The sequence below is a fragment of the Lentinus tigrinus genome (genome assembly GCF_003813185.1).
Source record: "Lentinus tigrinus ALCF2SS1-7 unplaced genomic scaffold L226scaffold_6, whole genome shotgun sequence".
Classification (NCBI taxonomy): domain Eukaryota; kingdom Fungi; phylum Basidiomycota; class Agaricomycetes; order Polyporales; family Polyporaceae; genus Lentinus; species Lentinus tigrinus.
The window spans coordinates 262,568-284,387 of record NW_027137915.1 but is presented as its reverse complement, the minus strand read 5'-3'; the positions used below and the strand labels follow the sequence as shown (position 1 = coordinate 284,387).

General features: G+C 57.0%; 3 protein-coding genes across 3 annotated transcripts; all 3 read left to right on the top strand.

Moving 5' to 3' along the window:
* The first annotated feature begins 30 nt into the window (after nucleotides 1-30).
* On the top strand, nucleotides 31-7,723 carry L226DRAFT_551439 (phospholipase D). The gene is made up of 21 exons (XM_067682816.1): nucleotides 31-303; nucleotides 368-499; nucleotides 1,703-2,750; nucleotides 2,802-2,917; nucleotides 2,968-3,198; nucleotides 3,249-3,929; nucleotides 3,987-4,068; nucleotides 4,120-4,255; nucleotides 4,306-4,399; nucleotides 4,449-4,516; nucleotides 4,571-4,741; nucleotides 4,794-5,059; nucleotides 5,120-5,174; nucleotides 5,231-5,477; nucleotides 5,532-5,746; nucleotides 5,799-6,073; nucleotides 6,127-6,782; nucleotides 6,849-6,953; nucleotides 7,005-7,350; nucleotides 7,406-7,472; nucleotides 7,532-7,723. The coding sequence occupies exons 1-21, from the start codon at nucleotides 172-174 to the stop codon at nucleotides 7,557-7,559; spliced, it is 5,151 nt and encodes a 1,716-aa protein (XP_067538015.1). The 5' UTR covers nucleotides 31-171; the 3' UTR covers nucleotides 7,560-7,723.
* Nucleotides 7,724-7,887: 164 nt separating this feature from the next.
* L226DRAFT_610755 (pre-mRNA-processing-splicing factor) lies at nucleotides 7,888-16,214 on the top strand. Its single transcript, XM_067686203.1, has 16 exons — nucleotides 7,888-8,140; nucleotides 8,192-9,577; nucleotides 9,636-9,893; nucleotides 9,947-10,107; nucleotides 10,163-10,693; nucleotides 10,749-11,025; nucleotides 11,084-11,384; nucleotides 11,440-12,429; nucleotides 12,489-13,193; nucleotides 13,247-13,272; nucleotides 13,331-13,492; nucleotides 13,551-13,670; nucleotides 13,723-14,071; nucleotides 14,131-14,441; nucleotides 14,494-15,729; nucleotides 15,804-16,214. Exons 1-16 carry the CDS (start codon nucleotides 7,901-7,903, stop codon nucleotides 15,858-15,860), a joined length of 7,110 nt encoding a protein of 2,369 aa, XP_067538014.1. The 5' UTR covers nucleotides 7,888-7,900; the 3' UTR covers nucleotides 15,861-16,214.
* Nucleotides 16,215-17,477: 1,263 nt separating this feature from the next.
* Nucleotides 17,478-21,749, top strand: L226DRAFT_458845 (uncharacterized protein; the record flags this gene model as incomplete). The annotated part of the gene is made up of 4 exons (XM_067675474.1): nucleotides 17,478-17,501; nucleotides 17,640-17,856; nucleotides 18,222-19,233; nucleotides 19,295-21,749. 4 exons carry the CDS (start codon nucleotides 17,478-17,480, stop codon nucleotides 21,747-21,749), a joined length of 3,708 nt encoding a protein of 1,235 aa, XP_067538013.1.
* Nucleotides 21,750-21,820: the final 71 nt, after the last annotated feature.

Below are 21,820 nucleotides of genomic sequence, written 5' to 3'. Positions count from 1 at the left end.
GTGCGGGTCTTAACATTGCAGTCGCGCAGGCGAAACAGGACGCGAGCGCTACGCCGAGACGTCATAAGAGCCAAGGCTTAGACTTAGCTACATCTACACTCTCTCTCTCCACCATCGCTGCGTCCCCCCGCGCTGCTCATGTCTGCGTATTCCGCTCGAGTCTAGATCAACATGGTTTCCGTCTCGAAGCCTCCCGAGGACCTCTTTCACCTCGTCAAGCATGCCATCACCACACACCAACAAGACCGCGAAGCAGACAAGCAGGAGCACCCCTCGACACCTCCGCTCGCTCAACCCCCTGTAGTACGTTCACATCTTCCGCGTTCAGTTGTTGTCGCGTTGTAAGAAATCGCGCGCATACATCTAGGATAATCCTATTACATGGAATCGCAATCACAACCAGACCTCGGATACCAAGCAGTCCAAGGACGACGCGCAAGAGGTGATCCTTCAGAACGCCAAGGGGAAGGCAAAAGAAGGATCTGAATTGAAGGAGGAGGTATGTCCATGCCACCTTGTCTTCCTGGGGATCGCACAAGCACTGGGTGGACTAGGAATTCGCCCGCCGGCTTTCCCAGTCCACTCGCCGTGGCGGCAGGTCTGGTGGGCATACACCTTGAGCCATTGCCGCAATTCCATCTTTGTGACTGCCTGTATGTGGGAGCGCTACCTTCACTTGCAGAATGTCCAGCTACGCGAACGTCCGGACGATTAGAGAAACTCTCCGCGGAGAGCTCCGTGGAGAGCTACACGCGTCCGTCACAGATGGCTCACAGTGATTCTGTCAGCGCACGGTGTGACCAGACACGCTCTTCCCCTGCCTCCCGCTTCTACGGCTGACGCGACCACTATGACGGTGCTCCCGTCCTTGGTCTTGACGAGACGGACGCGCCCCGGATGGTGGTCGCGCCCTTTCAGTAACCACCCGTTACACATGCACTTTCTCGAGCTGCTCACTACGTACCCCGAGGTCACCGAATTCCTCACCTGGAGTGACCTCGTCTGGTGGTTACGTTCAAGCTCGGCATACACAGCGAAGAAGGATTTTGAGAGCACATTGCGGTATGGGCAGGTCGACGCTTTGCTGCATCATATGATGCAACAAACCGTCGACCGCACACTCACGGCGGACAAGGACAATGTTATCCCCCGTAACAGGGCAAAAAGGCCGTGACAGGTTTGTCGAAGACAACTTTTCACTGGCCTTTTACCTCCTTTGGGCTCAGTTTGCCGTGAAAGATTACCTTCACTAGAGATGTCACCAACCTGTTACAAGTCCAAAATCCTGCGACGCCCGCCGTGCTACCCACAGTCACGGCGGGCATTGCAGGATTCTCGACACTGTAAAAGGCCAGTGATATTTTTGCCGAAGACAGCTCCTCCGGGCAAATTGGGCTGAAAGGAGGTAAAAGGCCAGTGGAAAGTTACCTTCGACTGACCTGTTACTGGCGTATTTGCCTGTTACAGGGGAATTTGTCCTCCGTGTAGCCTCGTTTTCGATGCATCGTCTGGCTTGTGGCCGCCTGCTCGTCTTCGCTATGGCGATCGGGGAGCCCTCCTACTTCGGTAGAGCTCTGCCCTGTGTCCGAGATGAAAGTGTTTAGCTACTCAGTCTTGCGCGAGCATGGTCTTGCTGTGGCCGGAAGCTCGTACTTCTTTCTGTCTCATCATGTTTCCTCAATCATGCTGACGACCGGTGCAGAAGAAGCCTGAGGAAGACCGCCCACACGACGGGCCACCAGGTTCCCCCAAGTCCCGTCCATCCTACCCCGCCTCCAAGTCGTCCGCCGATGACCACAGGACACATCCTGGTCGCGGTCTCTCCATCTCCACGTTCCGGTCCCCTCCTCCGAGTACCCCTCAACACAGAACAGGTCCTCCCCGTTCCATCTCGTACAACTATTCGCTGTCCAGCGTGCAAGGCCACGGGTTCTCTCCTGCACCCTCTAGGCAAGGGAGCTCACAGATCGGCTCGAATATAGAGGAGGATCCGGACCGTGTCTTCGACTTCCCTCCTGTTTCGACCCCCTTCCGTGGCGCGCTCGAATACGAAGATTCCGAGCAGCGCAAGCACAAGCGACGGGACAGCTATTTCCATGAGGCATGGAATCCGATGAAGTGGCTGAGCGAGTCACCACGGGGGACACCACGAGAGGAGCATCCGCAGTTTGACTTCTCGCCGGCTGCGCGCACCGAGAGTGGGCACCGAAGGGACGACAGTCATGACCAAGAGAGTCAAGCAGGTCCTTCAGACTCGTCCTCGCCCCAGGGTGCCACGTCGCCCCGTCTCCGCATCTCCAGGTCAATGCCGCATATGCAGAGCGAAGCGAAATCACCATCTACGCCAAAGTGGAGCAGATTGAGGTCGCTGCTTCCGCATATCGCGGGGCAGGCAAAGGCACATCCGCCGCCATCCGCCGCCGTCGCGCCTGCAAACGTCAACATCACGGACGAGCTGATCACTGGCGGTCTCGCGACGCTGATGCTCCGTTTGTGGATTGAGCGAGACGAGCGAGGCCATCGTCGAGTCCCCGCTCTCTTTCACCGTCTCCGCATTCGTGTCAGCGACAGCTTGCATCCTATGCACGGGAACAAGGCTGTATTCCGGATAGAGTGCGAGTACGCGAACGGTGCCGTCCGGTGGGTCGTCTATCGCCAGCTGCGCGAGTTCCTCTCCTTGCACGGACACTACACGCTCTCTAATGCCTACAACCGTAATATTGAGAACCTGCCCGAGTTCCCCCTCACGTGTGAGTTTGCCCCCGTTATTGATCTTTCACAACGCTGACCCCAGCGTTCAGCTCTACCCTACTTCAAGTTCCTCAAGGAACGCGGGAACGATGTCGGGCGAGCAGATTTTGCCCGCCTTCAGCGCGAGACCCTGGAGAACTACCTGATCGGCCTCATTCGGGCCGTGGTATGTCCAATCATTGCAGATGTTTATGACATGGCTAAGTTACCCCGTAGATGTTCCACCCGGCCGTGAACCGACTTTCGAGTTTCCTTGAATTTGGCGCGCTCACCATTGCGCTTGCTCAGTCCGGGGGCGCCCAGTACAAGGCTGGGTTCTTACGTCTGGAGGGAGTCGCGCCGAAGAACGCGTTCGGACGGAGAGCCGCTGGATGGCGCGAGAAGAAGAAACAGCGGTGGTGTGCCGTGCGAGAAAGTTATCTCGTCGCCATGGAGGAGATGGGCGAAGTACGTGTAGATCTTCGGTCCCCGCAAGCGTTCACTGATGCTCTTTCCAGCTTACCGTCTGGGACGTCTTCCTGATCGATCAAGACTTCTCCATTGAGCGACCGACGCGGTACTACCGCCAGGGCCTCAACCTCTTCCACCAGATAGAAGGTGGTCCGAGTGAACAGGATGTCACCGCGAATGGCCAGGAAAAGGCTAAGTTGGAGTACCTCCAGCCTCGCAAGCGGCTCGCGTCTACGGTCGGCTCTGTCAGGAGCAGGTTCTCCAAGGTCTTCCACTTGGGCGGACACAAGAGCCACCACCGCGAGCGTAGCAGATCAGCGAACAACTTGCCGGCAGATGGGCACGCTCACACTCAGTCTGACAGTGATAGCGAAAGCGACGTCTCGAGCGGCGTTTCAGGGCCGTCGGAGCGTCCGCTTACGCCTATGCTCGACCCATCGACGAACACGAACCCGCTCGAGAATCACGAACACGACCATGACCCCAACGACCCGGAGAAGGCCAACAACGGGAAGAAGAAGAGCTCGAAGGATGTGTCCAAGCACACCTTTTACGTCGTGAACTCGCAGACGCGGCTGAAGCTGTATGCAAAGAACGAGCGGCAGATGCTACAGTGGATCGCTGCGTTCGAACGTGTGGCGAGGGAGAGTCACTATACCGGCAAGAACCGATTCGACAGCTTTGCACCGATTCGCTTGAATGTTGCTGCTCAGTGGTTGGTCGACGGAGTGAGTGTATCTCTGCAGCTGTTGGGGTTTGGACATTCGCTAACTATGACATTGCAGCGCGACTACTTCTGGAACTTGTCAAGGGCTATTCTACTCGCCCGCGAGACTATTCAGATCCACGATTGGTGGCTCTCGCCAGGTAAGGCCTCTATGGTAGTCGGCGTGGATAGTAAACTGACAACGCATGTAGAGCTGCAGTTGCGGAGGCCCAACAAGGATCGGTACCGCTTGGATCGCCTGCTTGAGAAGAAGGCCAAGGAGGGCGTGAAGATCTACATCATCTTGTACCAGGAGGTGTCGAGCAGGACGACACCGACGGATAGCAAGTTAGTGTGCCGTCATGTCCCGAAACTCTCATTTGACAAGGGTTCTTCAGCTATGCGAAGCAACGGCTGACGGCGTTACATCCAAACATCATGGTGCAGCGGTCACCTTCCCACTTCCAGACTGGCACTTTCTACTGGGCGCATGTGAGTCGCAGGAAGCTTCATGTTGTGCAGGTGCTCATGTATCCTGTAGCACGAGAAGATGTGTGTCATCGACCAAGCCATTGCTTTCATGGGCGGATTGGATCATTGCTTCGGCAGGTGCGTTTCGGGAAGTTCGGTAGCCATCGTCTGTGATTAATCATCCATTCCCAGGTGGGACACTCCTCAACACGTCCTCGTCGACGATCCCGACCCTGGACCAGATGGCCCTGAGTATATTTGGCCTGGCAAGGACTACAGCAACCCCCGCGTGCTCGACTTCCACGCGCTGAGCAAGCCGCATGAAGACATGTATGACAGGACTAAGGTCCCTCGGATGCCATGGTAGGTCCGCTCTTGGGTCACTTGCGCGTGCGCGCTCACGAGGAATGTCCAGGCACGATGTCTCTATGCAAGTAGTTGGACAGCCTGCTCGCGACCTTGCTCGGCACTTCGTGCAGCGCTGGAACCATCTGCTACGCATCAAGAACCATTCCCGTGCCATGCCGTTCTTGCTCCCACCGCCCGAGTTCAAGCCGGGGGAGTTGGCTACGATGGGTCTCACCGGGACGTGCGAGCTGCAGATTTGCAGGTCTGCGGGCCCGTGGTCGATGGGTACTCCCGACCGTATTGAGCACTCGATTCAGAACGCGTACTTGAAGGGTGAGCGGCTCGTCATGTGGTACTTCATGAAAGTCAGGGCTGATGCATGGTGGCTCCTAGCGATCCAGATGTCAGAACACTTCGTGTACATCGAGAACCAGTTCTTCATCACTTCGTGAGTGTCTCAACGCCATACCGAGCTAGAGATGAGGCTGATATGCATCCCCGCAGGACGGTCGTGAACGAGGTCAAGGTCGAGAATCGTATCGGTGATGCAATCGTGCATCGTATTATTCGAGCACATCGTGAACGCACGCCTTGGAAGTGTTGCATCGTCATACCACTTCTGCCGGGCTTCGCCTTCCCCGTAGACCACGGTGACGCTAGTGCTATCCGTATCATTTTGGAATGTCAAAACAGGACGATCTGTCGCGGTCCCAACTCCATCTTTGCACGGCTGAGGAAAGAGGGCATCGATGTACGTTTCTGACCTTTTCACTCTTTGGGTATCGTTAGCTGACAAGCACCACAGCCTGACGACTACATCACGGTCTTCTCTCTGCGCAACTGGGGGAAACTTCGTGGGGACGTGTTGACCACTGAACAGGTCTACATCCACGGCAAGGTTTGTATCGTGGATGACCGACTTGCGATTATCGGAAGTGCGAACATCAACGAACGGTCCCAGCGGGGCGATCGCGACTCGGAGGTTGCTGCAGTCATTCGTGACACCGACATGATTGACTGGTGAGTCGCAGCGTGTGTTGTAGTCACGTTCCATACTGACACGCCTCCATAGCACAATGGCAGGACGGCCGTACAAGGTCGGACGCTTCGCCCACTCCCTCCGTGTGCGACTCATGCGAGAGCATCTGGGTGTCGACGTCGACGGGCTGTACGAAGAGGACCTCATGGCGTCAGAGCCGACCATGGAGCCTCATGAACAGGAAGACTGGGATCCGGAGGGTGAACAAGAGTATGGAAGGGAAGGGGGCGTGACGCATATCGACAGGCAGCACCAGCACAACGCTGCGGGCATGCTGTTCCACGACATGCTGGATGGCGCGCAACAGGGTATGTCTGCTCTTGACTGCCCCTTGACAGTTGTTGATCACATGTGCGGCTAGGTATGCACGCCATGGGCGAAGTTGGATCGATGGACACTGCGAAGCTGCTCCGCAAGACCGGTGTCAAGGCTCACGGCTGGGATGTCACTGCTGGAGACCAGTACCTCGACGAGGAGCGGAAGATGTACGCGCGCACCGGGAACAAGGAGCCAGGATTCCCCAGTTCCATCGTCCCCACGCTAGAGGAGAAGACCATCGCCGAGAAGCGTCCGAGGAACCCTGATTCTGGTGTGCCCATCCTTGAATTGCTCGAGGACGGACAAACTGGCAACGGCGATGCCACCACGGGCCAGAACAACGAAGCCAAGGACCAGAACGGACACGCACAGAATGGGTATGCGGAGGCGAAGGAACACGAGCCTACCGAAGCTCGGGTCGAGACCGGAGAGCTTTATGGTGCTCCGGCGGATGCTTCTGCTGATGCAGCACACGACGACCAGCCTCCGCACGCGAGGGCGAGCAAGACTGACGCCGACTCTGAAGAGGAGAAGGCGCCTGGGGTGCGGGCAACGCTCAGAAAGCACCTCAATGCGAAGCTTGGGAATAAGCAGTGGCAGCTGCCGACGCCTGCCCCGCATGTGGACCCGCATGGCTTCGACGACCCCATCTGTGACGCCTTCTGGAAGGATACCTGGGTCGCGAGTGCTGTACACAACGTGAGTATCTTCGGCTTGTCTGATGGATGCGACATGGTCCGTTGACGGCATAAATTTGGCTTGCAGACGGAGATCTTCAGGAAGGTCTTCCATGCTATTCCGGACGATCTTGTGACGACGTGGAAGCAGTACAAGGAGTTTGTCGTTCATCATGAACGTTTGAACAAGCCGGTATGTCTGTTTGAGTGACTTCCGGCCTTGTGGTTTCTCACTTTCGTTCAGGCCAAGGATCAAGATCCGTCTGATCCTCCTCTTGCTCGTATGCCGTCTGAGGCTGCTGATGCTGAGGCGCCCGGACAAGCACGTATCGCCAACCATTATGCGAACGCTTCGCAGGATGCCCTTGCACGCGAGAGAGACCACGCTGACGACGAGGAGTCTGGATCCGGGTCTCAGTCTCGTAACACGCCGGTTCCTCCAGAGAGCCCGACGCCCGTCGGCGGGAATGGGAAGGAGAAAGACAAAGACAAGGAGAAGAAGCCTACTTCGGCGAAAGGTCCGAAGCCGTTTGATCAGGCCGAGAGGGAAGAGATGGAGAACCTCCTGCATGAGCTGAGGGGCCATCTTGGTACGTGAAGTACGTCCTGATTTGAAGGACGGGGCATTGACAGCGTGCGTACTAGTGGTGTATCCGACTCGATTCTTGGAGGGAGAGGATGTGGCGAACAACTTCTTGTTCCCGTCTGACCGGTGCGTGACTTTGTGCCCTCTCCATCCGTCCATGATACTCATGCAAGGACATCGCACAGATTGCTACCATTACCCATCTACGACTAATATACCACGCTTACTGCTAGTAATAGCTCAGATACCGGACTTGACCAAGTACCCCCTCCACGCTCGTTCGTATAGTTGCGTACCGTTATCTTAACGGCTGTACATGTAGCCTATTACGACGTTTCCTTGTAACTTATTAGATGGACAATCGCAGTGGACACTTCTCTTGCATCGTTACTTCCGGCGGGGGATAGGGCGCCTAGCACGCTTGTGGCGCGTACCATTCGGAGATTGAACTTCGATTACTCCGACAGAACGCTTGCGCCACGTGACAAGCGCGCGTCAAGCGTAGCAGGCGCGCTTACTGAGCAGTACTCAACTCTTGTCTCTCGTCCACGACGATGAGCTACCCTCCCAGAATGCCCCCTCCGCCTCCAGGCATGAGAATGCCTCCGCCGCCTCCTGGTATGCCTGGCATGCCTCCGCCGCCAGGGATGCCATCTCAACCCGGTCTTGGTGAGCCTTCAAGCTCTCGTATGCCACCAGAGGTTCTCGCACAAAAATCCCAGAAATGGATCCAGATGCAGAAGAAGCGGTATGGTGAAAAGCGAAAGGGAGGCTTTGTGGATATGGGGAAGCAGGTATGGCACGATTACAGCGCGTTATGTATGACAGTACTCACTTTTTGGTAGGATCTCCCTCCTGAGCACGTCCGCAAAATTATCAAGGACCACGGTGACATGAGCAACCGCAAATGGCGCAACGACAAGCGCGTTCACCTTGGTGCCCTGAAGTACGTCCCCCATGCGGTCATGAAGCTGTTGGAGAACATCCCTTACCCCTGGGAGCAAGTACGCGAAGTGCCGGTGCTGTACCACATCACCGGTGCTATCACCTTCGTGAACGAGGTTCCTCGAGTCATCGAGCCTGTTTACCATGCGCAGTGGAGTTCGATGTGGATTGCTATGCGGAGAGAAAAGCGAGACCGTCGGCATTTCAAGCGTATGCGGTTCCCTCCATTCGATGACGAAGAACCTCCTCTCGACTACGGCGACAACGTATTGGACGTCGAGCCTCTAGAGGCCATTCAGTTGGACCTCGACGAGCAGGAGGACTCTGCTATCTTTGACTGGTTTTATGACCCCAAGCCACTCATCGACACCCCACACGTCAACGGTCCCTCTTACCGATACTGGAACTTGACGCTGCCCGTCATGGCGAACCTTTACCGTCTAGGTAGGACACTTCTTTCCGACCATACCGACAGCAACGCCACGTACCTCTTCGATAAGAAGTCGTTCTTCACGGCGAAGGCGCTGAACATGGCCATTCCTGGTGGTCCTAAGTTCGAGCCGCTGTACCGCGACATGGACACGTTCGACGAGGACTGGAATGAGTTCAACGATATCAATAAGGTTATCATCCGTCAGCAGATCCGGACCGAGTACCGTGTCGCGTTCCCTCACCTCTACAACTCTCTTCCTCGCTCCGTCCACATCGCTGCCTACCACACGCCGAAGAATGTATACATCCGCACTGAAGATCCTGACCTGCCCGCGTTCTACTTCGACCCACTCATCAACCCTATCTCTCTGCGCGGTTTCACGTCGCAGAACGCTTCACTGGTATCACACGAGGATGCCGTCTTCGGTCCTAATGGCGCTGATGACGACGACTTCGAGCTTCCCGACGAGGTCCAGCCGTTCCTCGAGAACCGTCCACTCGAGAACGACCTCACGGCCGACGCTATCGCGCTATGGTGGGCCCCTGACCCGTACAGCCGTCGTTCAGGACGGATGCGTCGGGCGCAGGACGTGCCACTCGTTAAGAACTGGTACCTTGAGCACTGTCCTCCGGGCCAGCCGGTGAAGGTCCGCGTATCGTACCAGAAGCTGCTCAAGTGCTACGTGTTGAACGAGCTTCATACTCGTCCGGAGAAGGCGATGACGAAGAAGAATTTGTTCCGCCAGCTTAAGGCGACGAAGTTCTTCCAGACGACGCGTCTCGATTGGGTGGAGGCTGGTCTGCAGGTCTGCCGTCAAGGCTACAACATGTTGAACCTTCTCATTCACCGGAAGGTACGTTCTCGTTTTTGCAGAGCTGTGCGTACGCATGGTGCTGACTCGTATCTTGTAGAACTTGAACTACCTGCACCTGGACTACAACATGAACCTCAAGCCGGTGAAGACGCTTACGACGAAGGAGCGCAAGAAGTCTCGATTCGGAAATGCCTTCCATCTGTGCCGTGAGATCCTCCGCTTGACGAAGCTCGTCGTCGACGCACACGTCCAATTCCGTTTGGGCAACGTTGACGCATTCCAGCTCGCCGATGCCCTTCAGTACATCTTCGCTCACATAGGTGCTCTTACGGGCATGTACCGGTACAAGTACAAGGTAGGCGGCTCGCATCACATCTGCTGCGAGTAAAGCTGACTGGATGCTCGCAGCTCATGAGACAGGTCCGCATGACCAAGGACTTGAAGCACTTGATCTACTACCGCTTCAACACTGGTCCAGTCGGCAAGGGTCCTGGTTGCGGCTTCTGGGCGCCTGGTTGGCGTGTATGGTTGTTCTTCATGCGTGGTATCGTCCCGCTGCTTGAGAGATGGTGAGCGTTTGTCTTGATGTTCTTTTGTGGCTGCCCCTCATATTCATTATCACAGGCTTGGTAATCTGTTGGCTCGTCAGTTCGAGGGTCGTAACAGTAAGGGAGTCGCCAAGACGGTCACCAAACAGCGCGTGGAGTCCCACTACGATCTCGAGCTCCGTGCCGCCGTCATGCACGACATTCTGGACATGATGCCCGAGTCCATCAAGCAGAACAAGGCGAAGACGATTCTCCAGCATCTGTCCGAAGCTTGGCGGTGCTGGAAGGCCAACATCCCATGGAAGGTTCCCGGCATGCCTACGGCGATCGAGAACATCATCCTCCGGTACATCAAGAGCAAGGCCGACTGGTGGACGTCGGTTGCGCACTACAACCGTGAACGTATTCGCCGTGGTGCGACCGTCGATAAGGCTGTTGTGAAGAAGAACCTGGGTCGTCTCACTCGTCTGTACCTCAAGGCCGAGCAGGAGCGCCAGCACGGATACCTCAAGGATGGTCCTTACATCAGTGCAGAGGAGGCCGTCGCGATCTATACCGCCACGGTGCATTGGCTCGAGAGCCGCAAGTTCTCGCCGATCCCCTTCCCGTACGTGTTAAATGTGTTAAACTCTCATCAATGTCGCTGATTGCGTTGTCCGCAGTCCCTTGAACTACAAACACGATACGAAGCTCCTCGTTCTCGCGCTCGAGAAGCTCAAGGAGGCGTATTCCGTCAAGGGTCGTCTGAACCAGTCTCAGCGTGAGGAGCTGGCGCTGATCGAGCAGGCTTACGACAATCCGCACGAGTGCTTGTCTCGTATCAAGCGTCTGCTGCTCACCCAGCGTGCGTTCAAAGAGTCCGGCATTGAGTTCTTCGACACCTACGACAAGCTCATCCCATGCTACGACATCGAACCCGTGGAGAAGATCACCGACGCCGTAAGCTACATCCTATCGATCGCGTAGTAAAACTTGGCACTGACCTCCTCGTTCACAGTATCTCGACCAGTTCCTGTTCTTCGAGGCTGACAAACGTGGTCTCTTCCCCGCCTGGATCAAGCCCGCTGACACGGAGCCTCCTCCGCTTCTCGTCTACAAGTGGTGTCAGGGTATCAACAACTTGACTGACATTTGGGAGACGAGCGAGGGCGAGTGTAACGTCATGATGGAGACAGTGCTGTCGAAGGTCTACGAGAAGATCGACCTGACGCTTCTCAACCGTCTGTTGCGGCTGATCCTCGACCACAACTTGGCAGATTATATCACTGCGAAGAACAACACTGTTCTGACGTACAAGGGTATGTCGATTTCAGCGAATAGGCAGTCTGCTGTTACTGACAATCCATGCACCAGATATGGCGCACACGAACGCATACGGTCTCATCCGTGGTCTTCAGTTCTCGGCATTCGTCTTCCAGTACTACGGTCTTGTGCTCGACCTTCTCATCCTTGGTCTGCAGCGCGCAAGTGAGATGGCAGGTCCCCCACAGATGCCTAACAACTTCCTGCAGTACCGCGACTCAGCAACGGAGACGCGCCACCCTATCAGGCTCTACTCTCGCTACGTCGACAGGATCCACATCCTCTTCCGCTTCACTGCGGAGGAGTCTCGCGACCTCATCCAGCGTTACCTCAGTGCGAACCCCGACCCGACGAACAACAACGTCATTGGGTACAACAACAAGCGTTGTTGGCCGCGTGATTGTCGCATGCGTCTCATCAAGCACGACGTCAACCTTGGTCGCGCTGTCTTCTGGAACGTCAAGCAGAGTCTGCCGCGGTCCCTTACGACCATTGAGTGGGAGGATACTTTCGTCAGCGTGTACTCGAAGGACAACCCGCAGTTGCTCTTCTCCATGTGCGGGTTCGAGGTTCGGATCCTCCCCAAGATTCGGACCCTCAGCGGCGAACAGTTCTCGCTCAAGGACGCTGTATGGAACCTCACGAACGAGCAGACGAAGGAGCGTACTGCCCAGGCATTCTTGCGGGTCTCGGATGAGGGTGTCCAGCAGTTCAACAACCGTATCCGTCAGGTGCTCATGAGTTCGGGTTCGACGACGTTCTCCAAGATCGTCAACAAGTGGAACACGGCCCTGATCGGTCTTATGACCTATTACCGCGAAGCTGTCATCCACACGAACGAACTCCTTGATGCCCTCGTCAAGGCGGAGAACAAGATCCAGACTCGTGTCAAGATTGGTCTCAACTCCAAGATGCCCTCGCGTTTCCCGCCCGTCGTCTTCTACACGCCGAAGGAGCTCGGCGGTCTTGGTATGCTCTCCATGGGTCACGTTCTCATTCCTCAGAGCGACCTGCGGTGGTCGAAGCAGACCGACGTTGGTGGTACGTTTCCCTGGTATCAGTCACTGTTGCGTTCTTCGCTGATCACTCAACTTCTCTAGTTACTCACTTCCGCGCTGGTATGTCCCACGAGGAGGACCAGCTCATCCCCAACTTGTACCGTTACTTGCAACCGTGGGAGGCCGAGTTCATGGACTCAGCCCGTGTCTGGTCGGAGTACTCGATGAAGCGGAAGGAGGCCAACGCTCAGAACCGCCGACTCACTCTCGAAGATCTCGAGGACAGCTGGGACCGTGGTATTCCACGTATCAACACTCTGTTCCAGAAAGACCGTCATACCCTCGCCTACGACCGTGGTTGGCGTGTACGGACGGACTGGAAGCAGTACCAGCTCCTCAAGCACAACCCCTTCTGGTGGACGTCGCAGCGCCACGACGGCAAGTTGTGGCAGCTCAACAACTACCGTGTCGACGTCATCGCTGCGCTGGGTGGTGTCGAGGGTATCCTTGAGCACACGTTGTTCAAGGGCACGTACTTCCCCACCTGGGAGGGTCTGTTCTGGGAGAAGGCGTCTGGCTTCGAAGAGTCTATGCGGTACAAAAAGCTCACGAACGCGCAGCGGTCCGGTTTGAACCAGATTCCGAACCGTCGGTTCACGCTTTGGTGGAGTCCAACGATCAACCGCGCCAACGTCTACGTCGGTTTCCAGGTCCAGCTCGATCTCACGGGTATCTTCATGCACGGCAAGATCCCGACACTCAAGATCAGTTTGATTCAGATCTTCCGTGCTCACTTGTGGCAGAAGAGTAAGTTACAACCCTGCCTGCAGAAAATGTTCGCGTCTCACGTTCCTTTGCAGTTCACGAGAGTGTCGTTATGGACTTGGTAAGCAGCTTCGTTTCAGTTTTACCGTCCCAAGTGCTTACAGATATGTTGTCTCCAGTGTCAAGTCTTCGATCAAGAGCTCGAGCCGCTGCAGATCGAGACCGTCCAGAAGGAGACCATTCACCCTCGTAAGAGTTACAAGATGAACTCGTCTTGCGCCGACATTTTGCTGTTCTCTGCCTACAAGTGGAACATCGCACGGCCGTCGCTCGTTACTGACGTAAGCCTCTTAGTTCCGTCCTCATAAGTCCACGCCACTGAGTATTGTCTTTTGACAGAGCAAGGACGTCCTTGACGGTACGACCAGCAACAAGTTCTGGATTGATGTTCAGCTTCGTTGGGGCGATTTCGACACGCACGATATCGAGCGATACACTCGTGCTAAGTTCCTCGACTATGTAAGTAGTGCCATCGTTCTGTGGCGACATCGAACTCACATCTTGTATGCAGATCTCGGACTCCATGAGTATCTATCCTTCGCCGACCGGTGTCATGATCGGCATGGATCTTGCATACAACTTGTGGTCCGCATATGGCAACTGGTTCCCCGGCCTCAAGCCGCTCATCCAGCAGGCCATGGCGAAGATCATGAAGGCGAACCCTGCGTGCCACGTCCTGCGTGAACGTATCCGGAAGGGTCTCCAGCTGTACTCCTCAGAGCCGACAGAGCCGTACTTGAACAGCCAGAACTACTCAGAGCTCTTCTCGAACCAGATCATTTGGTTCGTGGACGACACGAACGTGTACCGTGTTACTATCCACAAGACGTTCGAGGGTAACTTGACCACGAAGCCCATCAGTGAGTATTGTCTACCTTGTCCCTCATCTAATTTGTGTTGATGCTCACACACTTCCTAGACGGTGCCATCTTCATCTTCAACCCGCGCTCCGGACAGCTCTTCCTCAAGATCATCCACACGAGTGTTTGGGCCGGTCAGAAGCGTCTTGGACAGTTGGCGAAGTGGAAGACCGCTGAGGAAGTGGCTGCCCTGGTCCGGTCACTGCCCGTCGAAGAACAGCCGAAGCAGGTCATTGTCACCCGAAAGGGCATGTTGGATCCCCTCGAGGTTCACTTGCTCGACTTCCCCAACATTGTCATCAAGGGTAGCGAGCTTCAGCTGCCATTCCAGGCGTGTATGAAGATGGAGAAGTTCGGCGATCTGATTTTGGTACGTTTCGGAAACTCGTGCACATACTTGGCGCTAATCTCCTTTGTCACAGCGTGCGACTCAACCGCAGATGGTGCTGTTTAACCTCTACGATGACTGGCTGAAGTCCATCTCGAGCTACACTGCGTTCTCCCGTCTTATTCTCCTACTCCGTGGCTTGCATGTCAACAACGAGAAGGCGAAGATCATCCTGCGTCCGGACAAGAACACGATCACGGAGCCGCACTTCGTGTGGCCATCGCTGTCCGATGAGGAGTGGATCAAGGTCGAGGTTGCTCTCAAGGACCTCATCCTTGCTGACTTCGGCAAGCGGAACAGCGTCAACATCGCGTCGCTCACGGCCAGCGAGATCCGAGACATCATCCTCGGTCAGGAGATCGCTGCGCCCTCTGTCCAGCGACAGCAGATGGCCGAGCTGGAGAAGAGCTCGGAGGCTCAGAGCCAGGTCACCGCCGTTCAGACACAGACCACCAACGTGCATGGTGATGCTATCCAGACCGTCACGACAACGAACTACGAGCAGCAGGTGTTCAGCAGCAAGTCTGACTGGCGTGTCCGTGCCATCTCAGCAACGCACCTGCCTCTCCGTCTCCAGCACATCTACGTGTCGAACGACGACGTGAAGGACGATGCGTCATCTTACACTTACGTCTTGCCGAAGAACATCCTCCGCGCGTTCATAACAGCGGCAGATCTTCGCACGCAGGTTGCCGCGTACCTGTATGGTGTCTCTCCGCCAGACAACAAGCAGGTCAAGGAAATCAAGGCCGTCGTCTGGGTACCTCAGCGTGGGAACAACAACAGCGTGGAGCTCCCCTCTCAGCTTCCTCGCGACGACTTCCTCCTCCGGGACCTCGAGCCACTCGGCTGGGTCAAGACGCAGGCTCTCGAGCTGCCCCACCTTTCGCCCACAGACGTCACCACGCAGGCCAAGATCATGGCGGAGCACCCAGAGTGGACTTCATCGTCGATCTGCATCACCTGCGCGTTCACACCGGGCTCGGTGTCGCTCTCGGCACACTCTCTCACCGTACCAGGGTTCGAGTGGGGCCGGAAGAACACAGATACCTCGCCAAACCCGGCTGGCTTCAACCCCAATATGTCGGAGCGTGTCCAATTACTGCTGTCGGATCGCATCCTCGGCATGACCCTGGTGCCTGAAGGCCGGGTCTGGAACTACGGCGTCGGCCTGACGCAAATGTGGTCTCCGAACCTTCACTACTCCGTCCAGCTGGACACGCCGCTCCTGTTCTGGGCTGAGGAGCATCGTCCGACGGCCTTCCTTTCGGTGAGTCTTGCTTCGCGGGTTCTCTGCTGCTATTTCTCGCTGACTAAGTTTGCCTTTTTCTCCCTTCCCTACAGTTCGCGAACCTGGAGACTGGCGATGACAGTGCTGACGTCGAAAATGCTCTCGCATAATGCTATTTACGGTTGGGACTGGTTGTGCTTGTATCACATGTGTATTGTACGTACTCATATCACGACGTGTAATGTTGACTGTTTTCTCGAAGCTTTCTCTTGTTCTTGTGTGCCTGGACGTGTTGGAGTTCTTTGACGGTCGCGAAGATCGCCGTACGTGTACGCAACTTCCCCACGGGGCAGTCAGGATGCTACGTTGTGCTTGAGTACAATAGCGAGGCTACGTTACGACGTAAGGCTAGTGTATATATGGTGATGACGAGCACCGAAAAGTTAACGTCTACCATAGCTAGTTGGAGATATGTAGGTCGCATGCACCGCGGGCACCTCGATAGGCACAACCTTGAACCCACGACAATGCGGATCTTCGGGACATTAAGGAAGCATGTCAATATTCAGAGCGAAGATTTTGGCCACCGCCAGGAAGGAGCGCATGATGGTAGGCAAGCACAGTGCAGGGACGATCAAGCGAGCTTGTCCTGGAGATGAGTGTGCGAGCCTCGCTGACTCTCCCAGGCACGATGCAGTAAGTGTCGTACGCAATGACCGCGGCGGGAAGATGACGAAGTGCCGGGAGGGAGGTGCCAGGCTGGTGAATCCGACGATCACCGTATGGTGAACGGGGAGATACTTACAAGACTGGGAAATGGACGGAAACGTGCGCCAGCTGGCCGTGATGGAAAGTAGTCCGCGGACAACACATCGAGGTCCGCTCCCCTCCGAGCCCTCACCGGCCTCACCGGCCTCATCGTTGAGCTGCCTCGGATCCGGAGCCTGAGGAGACCGCGGGCGGCGGCATGGTCGAGCGGTCCTCGGGGATAGCTCTCCTCGTCTGCTCCTGCCCTTGCTGGGCAATAACCAGATTCAGTTTAGAATCTTTCGTGTGCGGTGCAAGCTCAAGATCTTGATGAAGTTGTCCAGTCCGAAGTCGGAGGTGAGGGGTTCCCGCGAACCATACCGGCGCTCGGATACACGATCGACTGGAGCGGTGCTGGGGTACCCATTCGGGTTTATGCATGCATCTGTACGTAGAAGTAGGAGCGCAGCGGGGTTCGTAGGATTGCGACGCTTCGCCAAAATCCGCCGTCTTTCGAGCTCCAGCCTTGGACGTCCGCAGGGATAGTGGAGCCGGACCATACATGCTTGTAGTTGCAGCGCCACATGCGCTTGAGCCCTTGAAAGGATGTGTACAGAGAAGAGTTGCAGTTGTGGCACCGCCTCACGCCATGGAGGAGTACAAAAGTCGCGTGAGGTTATGTTCGGCTCATACTCATGGAGCTATCATACGATGTGGCTTATATCTCTGCCCCCCGTCTTGCGGTGTAAGTATCGGCACCTTCTGAACGAGTACTTAGCGTGCACGAATGGATAGTTAGGACAGCTGCGTCGCGGCGGAGATGGCTTGGAGGATGATAGCACCTGGCAGGCACGGTTCTCGATGGGCGGGGAGGGCCAAAATTGAATAGACGCCGGGGAATCTTGGACTGGATCTAGCGGTCGAGTATCAACCCTGTCGACAAGTCGCCAACGTTCCCTGGCACCCACCCACCGTCTCCAACGTCGCCCTCGACGAGCAGGGTCCCGTTGACGGCGCAGGGGACGACGCGTCCGAGGACGATGCTCCAGCTGCAGCTTGCGCAGGTCAGTAACTTTAGACTTCTATCAGAGCGGCCTCGCGCTTCGTGATGAAGGACGGTGCTGACACAAGATCCTCCCCTTGTCCTCTTCCCTCATGTATGCTCGCCCTCGTCGACGCCCCCGACGCCCTCCACGACCCAGTCTGCCTCCTCTTCCTACGTGTCCCCCATGTCTTCCGCTCAGCGCGCCGCCAGCCCCGTCAACTCCCCCGCGCAGGTCGCGCGCCCGTTCCGCTTGTCCTCCACAAAGCAGGACCTGGAGCCCGGGCACAGTCGCAGGCAGAGCAAGCTCCCTGACCTCCTCACCCGCAAGCGCACCTCGTCGATGCCGCATAGGAAAGAGAATGGTGGCCCGCCTGGTGCGTATCTCTGCTCTTGCTCTTTCCTCCACCTTTCATCGGAGCGCCCGCTTCTCAATGTTCGCTGGTGGAAGCCCATACTGGCTGGCGGTGAACCACGAGGGCGGTGGCGGTCCCAGTGCCTCTCGCATTTGCTCGCCGTCGTGCACGGCGACGGGCGTGTGCCGTCCATGAATGATAGTTCGCGGGCGCTGCGCTCTGGGGACCGCAACGTCAACGACCGGATGCCATCTCGGGCACGTCATAAATACCAGCAAACTCCCCCGGTGCTTGCTCGTTTCCATGTCGCGTCATCTTCGTCCCAGCGCCTCCACCTCTTCTCTGTTTTTCATAAGGATTACGCAGCTGACAGCCAACTGGCGCAGACCCATTTACAGCGCATCCCTCGGGCTCTGCGTCGTTCGTTACATATGAAGCCTCGTCTGCCGCTGGCCGCTCCCCACAAAACATGTCCTCCCCCTCTTCCTCGTCTCCGCAACCCAACCCTCTGACGGGTCCCCCGAAACGCACTCGCGGAAGCCTGCTCATCCCCTCCGGCATCACTCTCCCCTTCACCCGCACGCGCAACAAGAGCAAGAAGGGCCGTCCACCACCACCAACGAACCCGTTCATGTTCTCTGAGGTGATCGAAATCTCAGCCCCGCCGCCCCTGCCCCCAGAGGAAGACGAGGACCGCAACCACCTACGCAACGCAGCCGCCCAGTCAATAGGACTCGATCCTGTGTTGCTCGAGGATCGTGAGAGCATCTCTTCCCGCTCCCACACCCGCTCGTTCTCGCAGTCGCATGTACGCACCGAGCGGTCAAGGTCACGATCAAGGTCCAGGTCGCGCTCACCCTCACCGACGCGATCGAGAGCACGCGCGACAAGCTCGCGGGCAGAGACGCCGGCGACGCGTTCCTTACCCCCCTTCCCTGCAAGTCAATCCGCTCTCTCACCTTGGGTTCAGCGGGCTTCGAAAGTCGCGAAGCACTATCCCCCGACATCATTACTCCTCTACGCTCTGGCCAAGCAATGGAAGACTCGCGTACTGGTGCTGACGTCTTCGCCTATGTCGCTCTCCGGCCCCCCGACACACACGACTTCGTTTTCCTCACAGTCGCAATCACCTCTCTCGTTGCACTCGACTTCGTCCCTTCCGCAGAATGTGGCGCATCTCCATGTGTTCAAGTCGGACAGCGGTGGGGAACGCGAACTCGAGCGTGTTGAGATCGGCGCCGACAGCGTTGTGTTCGTATCGGAAGATGAGATCGGCGGTCGGCGTGGTGTTGTCAGGGTAGGGGGAGTAGGAGGCGCGGAGATGACGCTCTCTATGGCCGACCAGACAGAGGCACAGAACTGGATTGCTGCCATCAAGCACGCCGTGCTGAGCGAGAGGTACGATCGACTTGTTATGCTCATGAAGTACAGCCACTCATGCATCGCTTGTCCTTTGTAGATCTGTTCGAGCAGGCCTTGGGGCGATGACTCAGAGTAACGGGGTAGAGCCGCGAGGAGACCTCGATGTCATGTTGTCAATGCGGGCGCAGGGTATCTTCACCCCACCTCCGCCCGCAGCGACTTCTGTGACTATTCCAGCCGTGGCAACGTCGCACGGTCAGACGGCTTCCCCTGGACCCTCTTCTCCAGCACCCTCTCTCCGCTCTGCCTCTCCACGTTCTGCCTCGCCTCGACCTCCCTCTGTCGCCGTGTCTGCCTTGCGTGGACTCTTCGGTGCTAATCGCCCACGCTCTCCCTCCGGTGCCACCCTGGACACGTCATTCAACTCTATCCCCGAGCGTGATGGGGCAGAGACCCCTCCACCTGCCGAAGACTCCTCATTCGGTCGTGCGGGCAATAGTCTCCTCGGAATGCTGCGATCGAACAGCATTTCTAGTGAGAGGCCCCTTTCGCCGACGACGCCTATAGCCTCTGTGCCGAACACGCCGCGGGTTGGGAGCACAACGGCTGCGGATCTGCCCGTGCAGATGGGCTTGATCTCACCACCACCGCTTCCCCCGCCATCTCTGGACCAGAAGATTCTCCAGGACAAAGACCGTGAAAGTCTGCTGCCGTCTATCGGTCGCGACAGGCTAACGGGGTTGGGATTGACGGGCGTTAATGGTGGCAGTCTCGATGGGCATGTTTCCAAATTCCACACGAACGGGACCGCTCCTTTTGGTGCGGCGTCGTTGCAGCCTCCTCCTCGTCGGAGAGCGTACACTGCCAGTGGGACGTCTCCACCTGTCCACACGAACGGTGAGCGCAAGGGGTTTGCATACAACCACACCAACGCCAGTGCCGCCGAGACGCTCGGAGTACGACATAATGCAAGCGCCTTCTTATCACCACATCCAACGTCACCTGCGCTTTCCGCCACAACTTCTTCTCCTATATCGCCTTCGACGACATCAAGTCCGAGGTTTAGCCCGAGTCCTAGTCTCAGTCCCAGCCTCAGCCCGAACGGCCTCGGCTCGTCTCCATCGCCTCCGCAACAAGATGGCCGACCGCGCTCGTCATGGTCGTCCGTCTCGTCTCTGGGCTCGGGATCGAACGAGCAGCCTCCCAGGGCGTCGTTCGAAGCGGTGACGAAGCGTTGGTCGCGCCAGGGCGTCCTTCCGAAGCGACTGAGTCCGCCCAGCGGACCTCCGCCGGCGACTCCTCCTTCTGGTCCAGCACCCCTGCCGCCGTCCTCACCTGGTCGCTCGTCGTTCCAGCAGCAACGTCATCCCTATGCTGCGGACACCTCACCGAGTCGTTCACCATCACAACGCTCGGCACACAGTCCGCAGAGCATTATGTCGAACCTGCAGAACTTCTCGAAGCGTGCCTCAAGTTCGTCCGTCAGGAGCGATACCACCGTCAGCACGACTCAGAGTCGTGCCACTGGCAGCAGTTTCATTGCACAGGCCCTCATGCAGCCTCCGCAGTCGTCTCCTCTCATGCGGCCGAGGTCATCACACCGCTCATCGGTTCCGCCGCCACAGCGTCCTGTTCCTAGCATGGCGTTGCCGCCGACGCCAACGGCCGACGAGTTCGGCAAGGTTGATGTCGTGTCACTTCCTGCGCCAATGCCGACGCCGACGCTCCGGTCGAACGGTTATCCTTCGCGTCCGCCGCATTCTGCCCCTGCGGCGAAGGCATCATTCAGGGAGTCATTCACAATACGGACAAGCCGTTTCTCGCTCTCGCCCCCAACCCTCCCTCCATCATCTGCTCTGCCGCCTCGCCCAGATGAGTTGCTGACCCAGCTGCGTTCGCATCATCGGCGTAGTACGAGCAGTGGCAGCCCCATTAGCTTACCTACCATTCCTGCGTCACCTAATCCGCTTACTCCTCCTGTGCCGCCTCCCAACGACCCTCTTCCCCTGACTCCTCCAGCGCAGCCTGCCGCACCCGTCCCGATCACGTCTCGCCCCACCCTCCTCATCAAGCGCCGTCTCCGCATGCTCAGTGCACCCTCACCCATACCTCCCCCATCAAATCCTCTTCCCAACCTCCCTCCTAATCCTCCTTCACCGGCCCCATCCTCAATCAACCCCTACTCCCTTCCTCCTACACCTATCGGCGAGCCCATCACGACGTTCCAAAACGACCCCAGCTTCCTCATGATTTCACCTTCGCCGCCACAGTCACCAATGTCGGCTGTACAGCCAATCGTGTATCCTCTCCTCCCGCCTCCGCCAGAACAGTCTCCTGAAATGCCCGGGATCACTTCGCTGTCTCCTCCGCCTCGGAGGGGCTCGCGACAGATATCTGTGTTGCAGATGGAGTCGGACAGCGAGGAGGAAGGAAGTGACAGAGAGCTCGAGTTCAAGCGGAACAGCTCGGTTGACTCGGAGTCGTCAGTGCGGAAACCGCTATCGCTGTCACCGCATCAGTCGATCGCGTCGCTGGAAGACGTGTGCACATAGGCATATATTACATACCATTCTAGATGCGCGTCCGCCACCCTGCCTTGCCTTCGTCTTCCCCCTACGTCGCT

Bases quoted from the DNA above. Each gene is read 5' to 3' on its own strand.
- L226DRAFT_551439 (XM_067682816.1), top strand. From the start codon at position 172: ATGGTTTCCGTCTCGAAGCCTCCCGAGGACCTCTTTCACCTCGTCAAG. The intron at 3,930-3,986 runs GTGAGTGTATCT...ATGACATTGCAG, and splicing joins CTCAGTGGTTGGTCGACGGA to CGCGACTACTTCTGGAACTT. The intron at 4,517-4,570 runs GTGCGTTTCGGG...ATCCATTCCCAG, and splicing joins TTGGATCATTGCTTCGGCAG to GTGGGACACTCCTCAACACG.
- L226DRAFT_610755 (XM_067686203.1), top strand. From the start codon at position 7,901: ATGAGCTACCCTCCCAGAATGCCCCCTCCGCCTCCAGGCATGAGAATG. The intron at 9,578-9,635 runs GTACGTTCTCGT...CGTATCTTGTAG, and splicing joins ACCTTCTCATTCACCGGAAG to AACTTGAACTACCTGCACCT. The intron at 14,442-14,493 runs GTACGTTTCGGA...CCTTTGTCACAG, and splicing joins AGTTCGGCGATCTGATTTTG to CGTGCGACTCAACCGCAGAT.